The sequence below is a fragment of the Lynx rufus genome, unplaced genomic scaffold (assembly GCF_022079265.1).
Source record: "Lynx rufus isolate CCGP_SWC_20201006 ecotype Redwood Valley unplaced genomic scaffold, mLynRuf1.p SCAF_18, whole genome shotgun sequence".
Lineage (NCBI taxonomy): Eukaryota > Metazoa > Chordata > Mammalia > Carnivora > Felidae > Lynx > Lynx rufus.
This window is the reverse complement of record NW_025814832.1, coordinates 2,032,257-2,050,458: the sequence shown is the minus strand read 5'-3', so window position 1 is coordinate 2,050,458 and position 18,202 is coordinate 2,032,257. Positions and strand designations below refer to the sequence as shown.

Here is an 18,202-nt window from a genome sequence, read left to right as displayed (position 1 = left end):
TCTCTATTCAAATCCTTTGCCCATTTTTAAAATCAGGTTGTTTGCTCTCTTGTTGTTGAGTTTTAGGAGTTCTCCTTATCAGGTACGTGATTTGTTAATATTTCGTCCCATTATGTGGCTTGCCTTTTTTTAAAAAAAATCTTTTATTTTTATTTTTTTAAGTAATCTCTCCACCTAACATAGGGCTCAAACTCACAACACAAGATCAAGAGTCACATGTCCTCTCTACCCACTGAGCCAGCCAGGTGCCCTTTTGTGGGTTGCCTTTTTTACTCTGTTGATACTGTCTTTTTATGCACAAACTGTTTTAATTTTCAAAATTGTCTACTTTTGTTGCCAGCGTCTTTGCTGTTATAGCCTAGAAATCATTGCCAGCCAATGTCATAAGCTTCCACCTTAGGTTTTCTTCTAAAGGTTTTATAATTTTAGCTCTGAAGTTTAGGTCCTTGGGCTATTTTGAGTTAGCTTTTATATATGGTATAAGGTGAAAAGTCTAACTGTGTTTTTTTCATGTGGATGCTAATTAGGGAGCAGACAGAACTGAGTTCCTTCTTCCAGTCTTGCCTTCTGTCTCTGGAGCCCTACTGAGGGCCTCTCATGGAGTCAACTGGCAATGCATCAAGTTCCACAGAGTACAGAGGATTGAGAATGGAGCTGAGAAACAATAGTGTGTTAACTCCCACACGTCTGTATATACATGTTTTTTCTGAGCCATTTGAAGTAAGTACAGTCATCATAGAAGTTCACCTCTACACATTTCAGCAGACCTCTGCTAAGAATAAGAACATTCTATACCTAAAAAAATTTTCTGGGGGGTGCCTGGGTGGCTCAGTCAGTTGAGTGTCCAACTTTGGCTCAGGTCATGATCTTGCGGTGAGTTGGAGCCCCGCGTCAGGTTCTGTGCTGACAGCTCAGATGCTGGAGCCTGCTTTGGATTCTGTGTCTCCCCCTCTCTCTCTGCCCCTCTCCCACTCACACTCTGTCTCTCTCTCTCTCAAAAATACACATTAAAAAAAATTCAAGACCTATTTATGATATAGACAACTTCCTTAAATTAAAAATGGGTATGTACTATAAACCTATGGCAAATGTCCTAAATGGCTGTTATTATTCAATACTGCACTGGAGGTCTAACTAATGTTATAATCAAAAGATAAAATGAGAGGTAAAAATATTGGAAAGGAGGATTACTATTTGCAGATATAGCTACTTACCTAAAAATTCCAAGTGAATTGGCATAAAAACAATAAAATATTGTGAAAATACAGTTAGGCAGCTGTAGGATACAAAAATTCCTAGCCTTTATACACCAATCGTCAGAAAACGTAATTGGGTGAAAAAAAAGTCTTATTCACGATAACAATAATCTTACAATAAGGAAGAATAAATCTAAGAGGGAATGTGCAAGACCTATACAAAGAAAATGATAAAACTTTACTTAAGGATATGAAGGAAGCCCTAAGCAAATGGCAAGACATAGCTTTTACTTGGAGGAGGAAATTTAACATTGTAAAGGTGTCAAGTCTCCCTAAATGAATCTGTAAGTTCAACACAATCTGCATCAAACATCCAACAACATTTTTTAGAAAGTATTTATTTATTTTCGAGAGAGAGAGAGAGAGCACGTGTGCAAGCGCAGGGGGAGGGGCAGAGAGAGAGAGGGGGACAGAGGATTCGAAGCAGGCTCTTTGACGACAGCACAGAGCCCGACGTGGGGCTCGAACTCACCAACTGTGAGATCACGACCTGAGCTGGAGTCGGACGCCTAACCGACTAGGCCACCAGGCGCCCCTAGCCAAGACATTCTTGAAAAAGAAGAAGTATATGAGTGTGTGGGAACTTGGCCTACCAGACAGCAAAGCCACATCTATACGAGCCTTCCATGCTTTCTAGTATTCCTTCCTTCCACTTCTGGTAATAAAATCTCAGGGAGGAAACCATTTCTTGTGGCTGAAGTAGGGAAGACCCCAATCTGGCAATAGGGTTGAGCACCGTGCTATAGGCCTGGCCAATCAGAAAGGCCTCATGCTTGTGGTTGAAAGGATGCATCAGGCAGTCAAAATTAGGTGGACTGGAGTCCACAATTAGGTTGATCTAGACCTTTTCTGCCCAAACTCTCAGGAAAGATGGCCTCTTTTCTTGTGGTTGTTAAGCTTGCAGGACGTGTCCAAGGCTACCAGTGTTGATTATGTCCGCCAGGTGTGCAGTTTGTCTGCGAGATGAAGAGCTACAGTCTGATGACATCTGAGCCCCTGGACACAACTCTGCTTGCAAACAGATCTGCCTTGGACATCCTAGTTTCATAGTGCATAAATTTCCTAATGTGAGCTGGGTTTCTGTCACTCGAAACTGAAAGAATTCTAGTATGATACTATAAAGTCACAGTAAAAACCCTTTGGTTTTGACATAGAAATAGAGTCTAGGAACAAATTTGTGGCAAGTGGGAATTCAATTTTTAACGAATATGGCGTTTTGAGGCACTAAGGATATCACGGACTATTCAATAAATGCCTAGGAAAAATCATCTGGAAAAAAGTTAGCACATTCTCTTACATCACATACAAAAATAAATTCCAGTGCTCGCTTCGGCAGCACATATACTAGAATTGGAACAAAAATAAATTCCAGATGGAGTTTTGAGTGAAAACTAAAACACAAAACTACAAAAGGAGTTAGAAGAAAATAAAGACTATTTGCAAGACACATAACTCAGAAACCAGAAAAAAAAAAAAAGATATAGGTGTATAGAAGTTAAAGCACGCACAATTTATATACAATGCAAAACACTGCAAGTAAAGATAAATAATAGGTTGGGGGAAAAATTAGTCACAAATATAGCAAAGAATTATAGGACCAGATTTTTGAAGATCTCTTATAAATTCATAAGAGAAAGACAGACAACCTAGAGGGAAAATAGGCAAAAGCCACAAATGAACAGTTTGCATAAGAAATATAAACGGGTTGTAACATCAGAAATAATGCATTCTTTCACTAGTAATTAGAAAAATGCAAAACAAAACAAAACAAAACAAAAACAAGATATTTTTGTCCTGAAGTCTGGCAGAATTAAAGACTACTGCTTTCTAGTGCTGGTGTGGATATAGGAAAGTACCGGTAATGTCTTTTTGGAAGACAATTTGTCAGTATTTATCACATTTTAAAATGCCCTGGGTGGCTCTGCCAGTTGAATGTCCAACTTCAGCTCAGATCATGATGTCATGGTTCATGGGTTCGAGCCCTGTATCGGGCTCTGCACTGACAGCTCAGAGGCTGAAGCCTGCTTCAGATTCTGTCTCCCTCTCTCTCTGCCCCTCCCCCACTTGCTCTCTGTCTCTCTTACAAAAATAAACATTGAAAACAATAATAAAAAAATAAATAAAATGCTCGTAATGACTGATACAGCTATTTATCTTCGAAGAATATGTGTACAAAAACATACAAAAAAGTTGCTTACTGCAGCATTGTTTGTAACAGTAAAAATGCAACAACTTGGAAATAATGTAATTGCCCCTCAACAGGGAAAAGAATAACTACATTGTGGTATAACTACATAAGCAATATCATGCGGTTGCTAGAAAGATTAAGGTGTGACATCGGAGAAAACCTCCTAGAACAAAGCACATAATATGACAGAATAAAGAAAAAGAAATGTAGATATATCTACAATTGTATGAGAATACACAAAAAGGACCAGAAAATTCCAATAAACTGTGGCTGTTTCTGTAGAATTGAATGAAGAGACGGTAAAGGGGAAAACTTCCCGTTAAACTTCATTAAATATCATTTCAAATACGATGAGAATAAATTTGCATCTTGTCAGCATTTATCATAAAGAAAAACAAGTATCAAAAAAACCCACCCCAAAACAAGTAAAACGCTAATTGTACTTGGTTAGTACCTGAACTGGCAAGGCTCAACACTGCACTCATCATTTCATTCAACTAAAATCTGAGTGCCCACTATGTGCCAGACTATCGGCAGTTGTTGGCACAAAGATAAAAGACGTTAACATTGAACCTGAAAGGTGTTTATGTATCTGCATGTATATGAGGCTCTCATGTATGAGTCCTATTGAGCATAAATACGTGCCAGTTGGTGAAGAGCTTTAGACATTTCCAGATTGACATTCAATCAGTATTTATTAAATGCCTGTTTTTTTGTTTTGTTTTGTTTTGACACAGCACTGCTCTTGTCTACACAAAGACAAACACAGACAACATCTTTGCCTTCATGGAGTTTATAGTCTATAGTGAAGACAGACGTCAATCAAATGATTACACGAACCTGGAAAGGAAAGCTATGTGACGTTGTTAATATATACTGAGCTGGGACTCAGGAGGCTTTCCTGAGGAAAGATCTGGCTGACCCTGAAGGATAAGTAGAACTTAATTAGGGTGCGGAGGAGTAGAGAGAAGCCAGGGAAAGCATTTCAGGCAGAAGAGATACAGGAAGTAAAGGCCACGTGACAAGAAGCACAGTGTACATTAAGAACTGAAAGAAGGTCATGGGGCGCCTGGGTGGCTTAGTCGGTTGAGCGTCCGACTTCAGCTCAGGTCACAATCTCGCGGTCCGTGAGTTCGAGCCCCGCGTCGGGTTCTGGGCTGATGGCTCGGAGCCTGGAGCCTGCTTCAGATTCTGTGTCTCCCTCTCTCTCTGCCCCTCCCCCGTTCATGCTCTGTCTCTCTCTGTCTCAAAGATAAATGAACGTTGAAAAAAAAATTAAGAAAAAAGAACTGAAAGAAGGTCAACAATATGCTGGAAATAGGAGTGTGGTAAGGGGAGGCCATGGGCGATGGGCAGACTGCAATGTCTTACTGGCTACATTAGGTTGAGAATTTTAGTCTTTATTGTAAGAGCGAAAGAAACTCCTGAAAGATTTTAAGTGAGAGCAATATAATCTGATTTGTGTTTTGAAAAAGGATTTCTGTTGTGGTGTAGGAAATAGTTTGGAGGGAGGCAAGTATGCATTTGGGGAACCAGTTGGTAGTATTCTAGCTACTGATAGTAATTTCGATTAGGGAGGTAAAGGGAACGTGTTGGTTTTTTGTCACTGCTGTAACAAATTCCTACAAAATTAGTGGCTTGATACAAACAAAAATGTGTTCTCTTACAGTTCCAACATGGGTCTCAGTAGGCTAAAATCAAGGTGTTGGTAAAGACATGTTGCTTTCTGGCTTCAGGGGAGACTCTGTGGCCTCACCTTTTCCAGTTTCTAGAAGCTGCCTACATTCTTTGGCTCGTGGCTCTCTTTCTTTACCTTCAAAACCGGCAATCCTGAATCTCTCTTGACAATTCTTTCATAGTTATGTCTCCCTCGGACTCTTCTGCTTCCTTTCTCCACTTTCAAGGATTCTTGTGATTACACTGGGCTAATGGGTAATCCAGGCTACTCTGCCTATCTTAAAGTTGGCTTGTTAGCAACCTTAATTCCATCTGCAAACTTAATTTCTCCTTACCATGTAACCTAACACATTCACAAATTCCAGGAATTAGGATGCAGACAACTTTGGGATGTATTATGTAGTATTATATATACCACACAGGAAAAGAGGGAGATTATCACAGTTTTTTGTTTTGTTTTTTTGTTTTTTTTGAGAGAGGGAGATCGCATGAGCGCGGGGGGGGGGGGGAGAGTGAGAGCGAGAGCGAGAGCGAGAGCGAGAGCGAGAGCGAGAGCGAGAGAGAGAATCCCAAGCAGACTCCAGGCTCAGCATGGAGCCCAGTGCAGGGCTCGATCCCATGACCCTGGGATCATGACCTGAGATGAAATTAGGAGTCAGAAGTTAAATCAACTGAGCCACCCAGGCACCTCTTATTATAAATGTTTAAATATTTGTTTTGTGGTTATCCTGGAGATTAAAAAATGAATCCTTGATTTATTTACTATCTTCAGTTAGTACTTTTGCCATTTCCCAAACAATAGAAGAACCTTACAACAATTTACCTCCATTTGCCCATCTTTCCATTTGTACTACTATCATGTGATCATGAGTTCTTATTTTATATTTAATTTAATTATTTTTTAAAAGCTTATTTATGGGGCACCTGGGTGGCGCAGTCGGTTAAGCGTCCGACTTCAGCCAGGTCACGATCTCGCGGTCCGGGAGTTCGAGCCCCGCGTCAGGCTCTGGGCTGATGGCTCGGAGCCTGGAGCCTGTTTCCGATTCTGTGTCTCCCTCTCTCTCTGCCCCTCCCCCGTTCATGCTCTGTCTCTCTCTGTCCCAAAAATGAATAAACGTTGAAAAAAAAAAATTAAAAAAAAAAAAAATAAAAGCTTATTTATTATTATTATTTTTTAGTAATCTCTACACCCAATGTAGGTCTTGAATTCACAACCCTGGGATCAAGAGTTGCATGCTCTACTGACTGAGCCAGCAAGACACCCCTCATGAGCTATTTTTTTGTTTTTGTTTTTTTTAAGATTTTGTTTTTATTTATGTATTTATTTATTTTTTTAAAGATTTTATTTTTAAGTAAATCTACATCCAACATGGGGCTCAAACTTACAACCCCAAGATCAAGAGTCACATGTTCTACCAGCTGAGCCAGCCAGGAGCCCTGTGAGTTGTATTTATCTATTTAAAAAAACAATTTTTTAAAGTTTTTATTTTTAATTAATCACCATACCCAACACGGGGCTCAAACTCACAACCCCAAGATTAAGATTTGCAGGTTGCACCAACTGAACCAGCCAGATGCCCCTCCTCACCATGAATTATTTTTAAATATAGAATGGTTCCTAGGTTCTTAGCTTTAAGAACTGAAATAAGGTAGTGCAATTCACTAAGATAGGGACCACTGGAAGGGACTGTGAGTTTGATTTTGAATATGTTGAATGTTTTTTTTTTCAGCGAGAGAGAGAAAAAGAGTCGGGGGGTTGGGAAGAGAAAGAGGCAGAGAGAGAATCCCAAGCAGGCTCCATGCTTAGTGTGGAGACCCACGTGGGGCTTGAACTCACAAACCCATGAGATTATGACCTGAGCCAAAATCGAGTCAGGCACTCAACCAACTGAGCCACCCAGTTGCCTCTGGATATGTTCAATTTTAAGTATCTTTGGGACTTTTAAGTAGTCAGCTGGAGGGGCGCCTGGGTGGCGCAGTCGGTTAAGCGTCCGACTTCAGCCAGGTCACGATCTCGCGGTCCGTGAGTTCGAGCCCCGCGTCAGGCTCTGGGCAGATGGCTCAGAGCCTGGAGCCTGTTTCTGATTCTGTGTCTCCCTCTCTCTCTGCCCCTCCCCCGTTCATGCTCTGTCTCTCTCTGTCCCAAAAATAAATAAACATTGAAAAAAAAAAATAAGTAGTCAGCTGGATTTCGAGATTTGAGTCTCAGAAGGGACGTGAGGGCTGGACATAAAATTTTAAAGATAATCAACATACAGAGGAGGTAATTGATGTCATGGGTGTACATGAGACTGTATCAGTTGAGGATACAGAGTGGAAAGGAAAAAGAGCCTAGGTTGGAGTCTTGAGGAACTCCAATAGTAAATGACCAAGCAAACCCTCTTCATTTATATTCCTTTCCATGCACCAAAACTTCAAATGATTCTTGTGGATTAGGACATCTTGGTGTTAGTAAGCCATATCCAACTACCTTGGGATAACTCTGCTACCATTACTATTTTCATCAATAGTTGTCTATCATTTTTAGAAACTCTGTAAAAGGAATCCACAGATCCCATAAAGATTTAGACATTATTTTTCAAACTGTAAGTCATGACTCAGTGGGTCATGAAATCAGTTTAGTGGGTCTTGATTATTTTTTAAATGAGATAAATAGAAAGGAAAATATCAAGGCACATCATACGCAGTAAGCATTTATACTCTCTACCATGGTGAACTTACCCAGTCTGCAGCTCAAAATACCATGTATGACTCCCAAATTTCTATCTCCAGCCCAGCGCTCTCTCCTAAATGTCGTGCTGACTTAGACACCTCCACCTGGATGTCTACTAGACATCTCAAACTGAACTGGGAACCCCTGATCTTCTTTTCCAAAACTGTTCCAAAGCAGTCTTCCCAGGTGATGGTAATTTCATCTTTCTTAGGCCTAAATCCCTAGAGTCACTTTTTACTTCTCTCATCCTCTAATACATCACATTCCATCTTTCAAGGAATGCTATGAAGTCTACTTTCAGAATCCAACCATTTCTCGTCAACCCCCCGACCACCACCCTGGTCCAAATTATCATCACCTCATTTTTCACCTGGATTAATGCGACAGCCTCCCAACAGGTTTCTCTAATTCCACCCTTGCTTGTCCTATAGTCTATCCTCAACAGAGTAATCCCTTGAAACAGGAGTTAGCAAACTTTGTCTGTGGAGAGTCTGAGAGTAAATATTTAGGTTTTGTGGGCCAAGAGGTAAAATTGAGGCTCTTACAGAGGTAGCTCTATAAGAAAAGAGAAAACAAATTTCTATAAAATTTTTATTGATAAAACTTAAAAAATAATTGAGTATAATGTCTTGTAATACCAGTCTACTTTTTTTTTTTAAGTTGGTCCCCCCCCCCATCCTCTGGCCCCCCTTCCCGAGATCAAGAGTCACAAGTTCTTCTGACTGAGCAGGCCAGGCACCCTGCGTAATATAGGTCTACTAATGAGAATGGATTTTTTTTTTTTAATGAATTTTACTTAATTGGGATTCAAAGCCAGTATTCCCAAATGATCAAATCAACTATAAATGCTTATCTGTAAAAACCGTTCTTAGTTGATGGTCATATAAAAACAGGCAGCAGGACGGATTTACCCTGCAGGCTGTAGTTTGCTGACCCCTGCTTTAAAATATAATCAAATCATATCGTTCTCTCAAAACCCTGGGAATTAGTTTTCCACTGTTGGGTAACAAATTACCACAACTTCAGCAGCTTAAAACACCCATTTATTATCCTCACAGTCTGTTGATCAGAAGTGCAGGTGAGTCTGGCTGAGTTCTCTGAATAGGGTTTCACAAGGCTGAAATCAAGCCAGTTCTTTCCGATTGTAAGTCTGAGGTCCTCACTTCCTTGCTGGCTATCAGCCAGGAACTACTCTTAGCTTGAAGAGGTTGCCTGCATTCCTTGTCATGTGGTCCCCCTCCATCTTTAAAGTCATTAAAAGCACATGCGTATCTCATGGTTTGAATCTTTTTGATGTTCCTTTATGCTACCAGCTGGGAAAAACGCTCTGCTTTTGTTTTTATTTATTTAAAAAAAAATTTTTTTTAACGTTTATTTATTTTTGTGACAGAGAGAGACAGAGCATGAACAGGGGAGGAGCAGAGAGAGAGGGAGACACAGAATCTGAAACAGGCTCCAGGCTCTGAGCTGTCAGCACAGAGCCCGACGCGGGGCTCGAACTCACGGAACGTGAGATCATGACCTGAGCCGAAGTTGGACGCTTAACCGACCAAGCCACCCAGGTGCCCCAGAAACGCTCTGCTTTTAAAGGGGTCACCTGATTAGGTCAGACCCACTCAGATAATTGTGTATCAAGGTCAACTGACTTGGGAGTGTTGGGGAGGGGGCATCATCTTTAGAAGTCTGCCTACCACACCTTGCAATAATTTCCTACTCAGAGTAAAAAGAAAAGGCACATAGGAGGGCCAACATGACTTGTACCACTGCTGTCCCCCAACCTCCATGCATGTCTCATTACCTCTTTGATATTATTTCCTGCTCCTCTCCCTCTGGTTTACTCTGTTCATGCACACTAGTCTTCTTGCTGTTGCTTAAACATGCCAGACACATCCCACCTTGGGATCTCTGTCTGGAGTACTCTTCTCTCAAATATCTAATTTGTTAACTCCTGTATCTCCAAGACTTTGCTCAACTTCCACTTTTTCAATGAGACCATATCTGATCACACTATTTATTCAGAGGTGTTTTTTTTTTAAGTTTATTCATTTATTTTTGAAAGAGAGAAAGAGTGAGCACAAATGGGGGAGGGTCAGAGAGAGACAGGATCCCAAGCAGGTTCCGCACTGTCAGCATAGCACCTGATGAGAGGCTCGAACTCATAAAGTGAGATCATGACCTGAGCCAAAGTCGGACACTTAACTGACTTAGTCACCCAGGTGCCCCTGATCACACTGTTTAATACCACAACCTGCACTCTCACTCCTGGCACTGCCTATTTCCCTTATCTTGTTCTATTTTTGTTTTTTTTCTACTATGCTTAGCACCTTTAACATACTATATCCTTATATATGTGCTTATTTATGTTTATTGTCTGTCTCTCCTTGCCACAATTATGCTCCTCAAGGGTAAGGCTCTGTGTCTATTTTGGGTTCACTAATGTATTTTTCTTTCTTTCTTTTTAAGTGGTAAGGTTTTCTTTTTTTTCTTTAAGTTTATTTATTTATTTTGAGAGAGAGTGAGCATGTGCACATGGTGGGGGGGCAGAGAGGGAGAGAGAATTCCAAGTAGCCTCTGCACAATCAAGAGTCTGTTGCCTACCTGACTGAGCCACCCAGGCACCCCCCTTTTTAAATTTTATTTATTTAGGGGCGCCTGGGTGGCTCAGTCAGTTAAGCGTCCTACTTCAGCTCAAGTCATGATCTCGCAGTCCGTGAGTTCGAGCCCCGCATCGGGCTCTGTGTTGACAGCTCAGAGCCTGGAGCCTGTTTCAGATTCTGTGTCTCCCTCTTTCTCTCTCCTCCCCTGCTCATGCTCTGTCTCTCTCTTCTCAAAAATAAATAAACGTTAAAAAAAATTTTTTTTAATAAATTTTATTTATTTAAAAATAATTTTTAATGGTTATTTATTTTTGAGAGAGAGAGAGAGAGAGAGAAAGAACATAAACAGGGGAGGGGCAGAGAGAGAGGGAGACACAGAGTCCAAAGCAGGCTCCAGGCTCCGAGCTGTCAGCACAGAGCCCAGCGCAGGGCTTGAACTCACAAACCGTGAGATCATGACCTAAGCTGAAGTCGGATGCTTACCTGACTGAGCCACCCAGGCCCGCACACCACCCCCCTCCTCCTTTTTTAAAGTAAGCTCTACTGCCCAATGTGGAGCTTGAATGACCTTGAGATTAAGAGTCACATGCTCTACTGACTGAGCCAGCCAGGCACCCCTCATTGATGTATTTTTTGTTCACTAAGCATATAGCACAGTGTCTGACACAAAACAGGTGATCAATAAAAATTCGCTGAATGAAGTTTAGGGAAACTCTTGTTGTAATTTTCTGTATACGTATGTATGTACTAGGTTATGATATAAAATAGAATTTCTTATTGAGGATGGTAGTCAAAAGAGTTTGAATATATGACTTCTAAAGTCCTTTCTAAATGTGAGCACTTATAAATTTCTATATGCAGCTAGTAAATCTCCACTATATCTTTTGGGAGATGGCAAAGTTCACAGCCTACTTTCCACAGCACAGCATTGCTTATTGAAACCAAAACACCAAAAAAGCTATCTTGTCTGTTCTATAACAGTAGGTTAGGGAAAACTGGAAATAGCAAGAACTGCTGAATGCTCCAAAATGTAAAAAATCTGAACTTAATCCTTCCATGAAAAAGAGATAGAAATTGAGAGAAAATGACAAAAGAGAACATTTTCGAGACCAACATTTCCCTGGTTAAAGCTTTCATTCACTTACTGAAGAAGCAAAGAGGAGTGAAGAAAGATATCGCTCAAAGTCTCTGCGGTAGAGATCGTGACCTGAATGGACTTCGGGAGCAAAGACCACTTCTGAAATACATATGATTTCCACTCATCCACAGGCAGATCCATCCTACTTTAGGTCTATAAAATGAACAAGAAAATAAAGAATTCAGATTTCTACAAATGCACAACCCTAGAAAAATCAAGATTTCACTCAAGCAAATGGGAAACAACCAAATCAATTCTTGTGGTCTTTTTCTGTACTTTACATGCTGAGGATCTATATTCTCTCACACTGAACATCCTTTTATTCAGAAATATTTATTGAAGGCCTACTTTGTTCCACAAAGGACGCTTGCCTCTTAGACCTCCATCTCCCAAGATGCTCAAGTCAGAAACCGAGACATCCCAGGTTTTTCTTTCTCTCTTCTCAGCAACTATTAAATTAACAAATGTTTCTATGTATAGTTCAGTTTTTTTCTTTCAATCCCCACATTCCTTTAGTTCAAGTCCTCACCATCTCTTGTCTGGCGTAATTAGTTTCCATGCCCTCAGTCCCCTACCCGGCTTTCTAAATTCAATTCATCCTTCATATTGAGACAGATGTCCATCCTCTGCCTTAAATTAATCAATGCTCCTCCAAGCATTTAGGGAAGCCCAGTACAAATCCTTCACTATTTGACCTGGGGCTTGTTTTCTTCCTTTTTGTCAAAATTTATTTATTTATTTTGAAAGAGCGAGGAGGCGAGGGGCAGAGACTCCCAAGCAGGTTCAATACTGTCAGCGAGGCGCTTGACAAACGGCTTGAACTCACCAACTGTGAGATAGATCGTGACCTGGGCCAAAATCAAGAGTCAGATGCTTAACTGAGCCACCCAGGCATCCCTACCCCTGGCTCATTTTCTAATGCCTAAGTCATCTTCCTCTGTAACCCACTATCCTGAGCTACTTAAAGCTATCCCCAGCTTGCCAGGCTATTCACCTCTCTAGTTTGTGTATAGGCTTCGCATTCATCCAGGCGCATCCTTATCCTCACTTACAGTCCACCTGACAAACCTGCACACACCCTTCAGGGCTCAGTTTGAATGGCACCCCCTTTGGGAAGCCTTCCCTGATTTTCCATCTGTGATCGCAGCACACTTCGTGTCTCTCCTGAGGCCCATATCATGTCTACTTGGAGTGAGGACCACTCACTGTGGTAACTCCCTGGACAGACCATACTCTCCTCTGAGGGCAGGGACTGGATTCTATTTACCTTCAGAGATCCCCACTGTGCCAAGCTCAAGGTCTAGCACCGGCGGGAGCTCCGCCCTGGGTTGAGAAAGTAGTCAAGCTACTGCTTGACTATGGTCAGCAGCAGGGTTATCAGGGAACAGTTCTCTCTTCCAGTCGGCCCGCCAAAGGCCGAGCCAGGGTTTCCACCAAGAAGCCTCTCGGCAAGCTTCCGGAACTGCACCTCGCGCCCTTGGTTAGCGCTCTCGTCATCCTCCGCGCGCCCCGCGGCCCAGGCCCCGCCCCTAGGCCGCATTGGGAGACTAGGTCCTGAACCAGTGCTCAGACGTGTCACGTGGGCTGCTCGCAGCTCCTCGGCCAACGCGGTGGCTGCTCCGCCCTTAAGCCCGCCTCCGTGCCCTGCGCATGTCGGAAAGCGGGGGTGGTGCCTGTAGCTCCTTGGCCCAATAGCTTTGGAGCGCGCGGGGCCCCGGGAGTGAAACAGGGGCTGCGGAGGATCCGGAGCGCGGGAGTTGGTGCGGCGAAGGCATGGTGGGCCACCTGAGCGAGGGGGCCATTGCGGTGAGGAGACGCCTGCGGGCCAGCGGGCCGCGGGGTAGCTGTGGGCCCTGGCCGTGTCGGGGTGGAGAAGGAGAGAGAGGCTGGAGGCTATGGGGAGAGAACGCGGGAGAAGATAACGGGGGTGGGACAGGAAACCGTCGGGTGACTCCCTAAAATCATCACCCTCTCTTCGAAGGAGTTTTCCTGTCCTCTTTTAAATATGCCCGTGTTTTTTGTACTTAAGAAAACGAAGCAAAATGAACTTGTTTGTCCTCCATCTCCCTCCTTTGGCTAGTCTCTGTCTCCTCCCCTCTCCTTGTCCACAGCAAACTTCTCGAGAGTTGTCGTTTCAGCACACCTCGGGTTAACCCATTAACAGACTCCAATCCTTCGTTCCCTTCGATCGCTATAGAAAGAACGCTGGCTGAAGTTAACAGTGCCTCCTAGTCGTTAAATTCAACAGCCACTTTTGAGTTTTCAACTTAACCAACAGAGTTCTCAGCAGCGTTTGAGTGTGTTGAGCATTACTTCTTAACTTAATGTTTCGGCTTTTTTGGCTTGGCTTGCCCGATCTTTCCTCGTCTTGTTTGCAGGTCCCTCATTGTAGGTTGTTTACTCAAGGTTATGTTCTAGGCCCTCTTCTACCAAGACATACCATTACCATCTATATGTCAGTTGCACACAAGTGTCTTTGTCCGGAACCACCTTTAAAAATTTTTTGTTTATTTATTTTTGAGAGACAGAACGCTAGCGGGAGAGGGGCAGAGAGGGAGGGAGACAGAGAATCCCAAGTAGGCTCTGGGCTGTCAGCACAGAGCCCTGTGCAGGGCTCATGCGGGGCCTGGACTCACAAGTTGTGAGTTGTGACTTAACGAAGAGTAAGTTGCCTAACAGAGCCACCCAGGCACCTCTGTAGCCACCTTTATCTGAAAGACAAACCTATTTTCTGTCTGCCCACCCGATACCTCAAAGAGATTTTAAATTCAACATATCCCAAAGTAGATCCATTATTTTAGTAAGTTGGGGCCTCTTGGTGTTCCCTATAGAGATGAATGGCACCATTATCCACTAAGGTATGCTAGCCCGAAATTGTGGAATCATTCTTCTTGCAGACTCCCATCACTTTAGATGTCCAGTCCATCACCAAATTTGGTTTTACCTCCACACATTTCTCTTAAATCCATCTACTTCTCTTTCATCCACTCTGGCATCATCATTTCTTGCCTGGACTACTCACTTCCACCCAGTGTACCCCCCCCCCCCCCATTCCCATCATTGCATATTCCCTCTTGTTCTTGCTTCCTTTCCAGCTTTAAAAAAAGTTTTTTTTTTAATTTTAATTCTAGTGTAGTTAACATACTTCTGTTAGTTTTAGGTGTACAATATAGTGATTCAACAATTCTATACATTACTCAGTGCTCATCATGATAAGTGCACTGTTAATCCCCATCACCTATTTCCCCCATCCCCCCACCACCTCCTCTCTGGTAACCGTCAGTTCTCTATAATTAAGAGCCCGTTTCTTGGTTTGTCTCTCTCTCTCTCTTTCTCTTTGTTTCATTTGCTCATTTGTTTTGTTTCTTAAGTTCTACATGAGTGAAATCGTATGGTATTTGTCTTTCTCTGACTGACTTATTTCGCCTAGCATTATACCGTCTAGCTCCATCCATGTTGTTGCAGATGGCAAGATTTCATTCTTTTTTTATGGCTGAATAATATTCCATCATATATATATACGTACCGTATCTTCTTTATCCATTCATTTACCAATGGAGACTTGGGCTGTTTCCATAATTTGACCATTGTAAATAATGCTGCAGTAAACATGGGGTTCATATATCCTTTTGAATTAGTGTTTTCATATTTTTTGGGTAACTACCCAGTAGTGCCATTACTGGATCCTAAGGTAGTTCTATTTAAACTTTTTGAGGAACCTCCATACTGTTTTCCATAGTGGCTGCAGCAGTTTGCATTCCCACCAACAGTGCATGAGGATTCCTTTCTCACCTTATCCTCAAACAGGTGTGAGGTGATATCTCATTGTGGTTTTGATTTGCATTAACCTGATGATGAGTAATACTAAGCATTTTTGCACGTTGGCCATCTGTATGTCTTCCTTGGAGAAACATCTGTCCATATCTTCTGCCCATTTTTAAATTGGATTATTTGGGTTTTGGTGTTGAGTTGTATCAGTTTTTTATATACTTTGGATACTAAGCCTTTATTGGATGTCATTTGCAAATATCTTCTCCAATTCAGTAGGTTGCCTTTTAGTTTTGTTTCCTTAGCTGGGCAGGAACTTTTTGTTTTGATGTAGTCCCAATAGTTTATTTTTGCTTTTCTTTCTCTTGCCTCGTGAGACATAGCCAGCAAGATGTTGCTATGGCCTATGTCAGAGAAAATATTATTATTTTAAAGTACCTGTGGGTTTTTTTAAAGTTTATTTATTTATTTTGAGAGAGAGAGGGAGAACGAGCGGGGGAGGGGAACAGAGAGAGAGAGGGAGACAGAGGATCTGAAGTCTCTGAGCTGACAGCAGAGAGCCCAACGTGGGGCTTGAACTCATAGACCGGGAGATCATGACCTGAGCTGAAGTTGGACCCTTGACCGACCGAGCCACCCAGGTGCCCCTATTTATTTACTTTTGAGAGGGAGGGAGAGAGATAGAACCAGTGGGGGAGGGGGAGATGGGGCAGGGGACACAGAAGATCTGAAGTGGGCTCTATGCCGACAGCAGAGAGCCTGATGCAGGGCTCAGACTCACAGACCATGAGATCATGACCTGAGCTGAAGTCAGATGCTTAACCAACTGAGCCACCCAGATGCCCCAAGAAGAAAAATTCTTTTATTACAGTTTGTTTGTTTGTTTGTTTATTTATTTATTTATTTAGAGTGTGCACTTATGTATGAACTGGAGAGGGGCAGAGAGATCGGGAGAGAGAATACCAAGCAGGCTCCCTGCTGTCAGTGCAGAGCCTGATGTGGGACTTGAACTCACAAACTGAGATCATGACTTAGGCTGAAATCAAGAGTCAGACGCTTGCTTAACTGAGCCACCCAGGTAACCCGGCAAAAAAAATTTTTGTGTTTGTGGTGACTGAGTGTGGAGCACCTTTGCCAAATCTGATTATCAGCTAAAGCAAGTAGTATCATTTTAGTTCAGCTAAAGCAAGTAGTATCATTTTAGTTCAAAAGACACAGGCCCAAAGGGCTGACACATAAATAGGAGAGACATTTGGGGCAAGAGCTAACATCATAAAAGAAGAGATTATGCATGTAACTACTGTGGTAAACAGGATAAATAGCATTTGTATCTTAAGTTACTGGGTAATATAAGGAAAGGAGAAGGGAACTAATATTTTAGCCATTTCCATTGTGCCAGATACTTTATGTATAATAGTCAGTACTTACAGTAACCCCATAAGGTAGATTTTTATAATTACCTGCATCTGCACTGAAATTAAAGTGCAGAGAGGTTAAATAATTTGTCAATGGGGTGAAGATTTGGATGGATGTGCCCTTGACTACTACATTCTGTTGGTTTGTAGTTTTTTAAATTTAAGTACAATTGACACACAATATTCTATTAGTTTTAGGTGTTCATCTTAGTGATTTGGTATTTAAAAAATTTTTTTTTTTTCCACGTTTATTTATTTTTGGGACAGAGAGAGACAGAGCATGAACGGGGGAGGGGCAGAGAGAGAGGGAGACACAGAATCGGAAACAGGCTCCAGGCTCTGAGCCATCAGCCCAGAGCCCGACGCGGGGCTCGAACTCCCGGACCGCGAGATCGTGACCTGGCTGAAGTCGGACGCTTAACCGACTGCGCCACCCAGGCGCCCCGTGATTTGGTATTTTTATAGGTTAGGAAATGATCCCTATGATAAATCTGGTTACTGTCTGTCACCATACAAAGTTATTACATTGTTACTAAATTCCCTGTGTTGTACATTACATCCCCATGACCCTTTTTTCTTTTTTTAAATCTGGAAGCCTGAACCTCTTAATCCTCTTCACAAATTTCACCCACAGCCCCAATCATTCCTCACTCTTGTAATCAATAGTTTGTTCCCTGTTTCTGTCTGTTTCTATTTTGTATTTTATAGATTCAACATGTAAGTGACATCATGTTATTTGTCTTCTCTGTCAGGCTTATTTCATTTAGCATAATACTGTCTAGGTCTAACCATGTTGTCACAAATGGCAAAATTTCTTTCTTTTTTATGGTTGAGTAATATTCCTCTGTGTGTGTGTGTGTGTGTGTGTGTGTGTGTGTGTCTGTCTATGTCTGTATCTTTGTTCATCTATTTATGGACATGTGGTTTCCTTCCTTATCTTTGCTATTGTAAATAATGCTTTTTGAACATAATGGTGCATATGTCTTTTTGAATTGGTATTTTTATTTTCTTCAGGTACCTACCCAGAAGTGGAATTGCTGGGTCATATGGTAGTTTGATTTTTATTTTTTTGATGGGCCTCCACACTGTTTTCTGTTGTGACTGCACCAATTTACATTCCCCACCAACAGTGTACCAGAGTTCCCTTTAGTCCACATCTTTGCCAACACTTCATATTTTTTGTCTTTTTGATAGTAGCCAATCTGTGATTTTGATTTGCATTCCTATGATGATTAGTGATGTTGAGGATCCTATGTATCTGTTGGCCATCTCTATGTCTTTGGGAAAATGTCTATTCTAAAGTCTTTTGCCCATTTTTTAATTGGGTTGTTGCTTTGTATTTTTTTTAATGTTTTTAAAATTTATTTTGAGAGACACAGACACACAGACACACACAGCGGGAGGGTGGGGGGTTGGGTGGAGAGAGAGAATCCCAAGCAGGCTCCAACCC

General features: G+C 41.9%; 2 protein-coding genes across 4 annotated transcripts in view; one reads left to right on the top strand and one right to left on the bottom strand.

Moving 5' to 3' along the window:
* SMYD4 (SET and MYND domain containing 4) overlaps window positions 1–13,022 on the bottom strand; it is a 47,013-nt gene extending 33,991 nt beyond the window's left edge. For both annotated transcript variants that reach the window (XM_047081007.1, XM_047081008.1), the window contains exons 1-2: window positions 12,837–13,022; window positions 11,577–11,722 (exon numbers count right to left, since the gene is read on the bottom strand). In XM_047081007.1, the coding sequence (XP_046936963.1) occupies window positions 11,577–11,710 (134 nt within the window). In that variant the 5' untranslated portion in view covers window positions 11,711–11,722; window positions 12,837–13,022. The remainder of the gene's footprint in view (window positions 1–11,576; window positions 11,723–12,836) is intronic.
* A 233-nt stretch (window positions 13,023–13,255) lies between these two features.
* RPA1 (replication protein A1) overlaps window positions 13,256–18,202 on the top strand; it is a 75,226-nt gene continuing 70,279 nt past the window's right edge. Inside the window, exon 1 of one of the 2 annotated variants that reach the window (XM_047080618.1) lies at window positions 13,256–13,375. In XM_047080618.1, the coding sequence (XP_046936574.1) occupies window positions 13,343–13,375 (33 nt within the window). In that variant the 5' untranslated portion in view covers window positions 13,256–13,342. The remainder of the gene's footprint in view (window positions 13,376–18,202) is intronic. The other variant, XM_047080617.1, reaches the window with a different exon arrangement.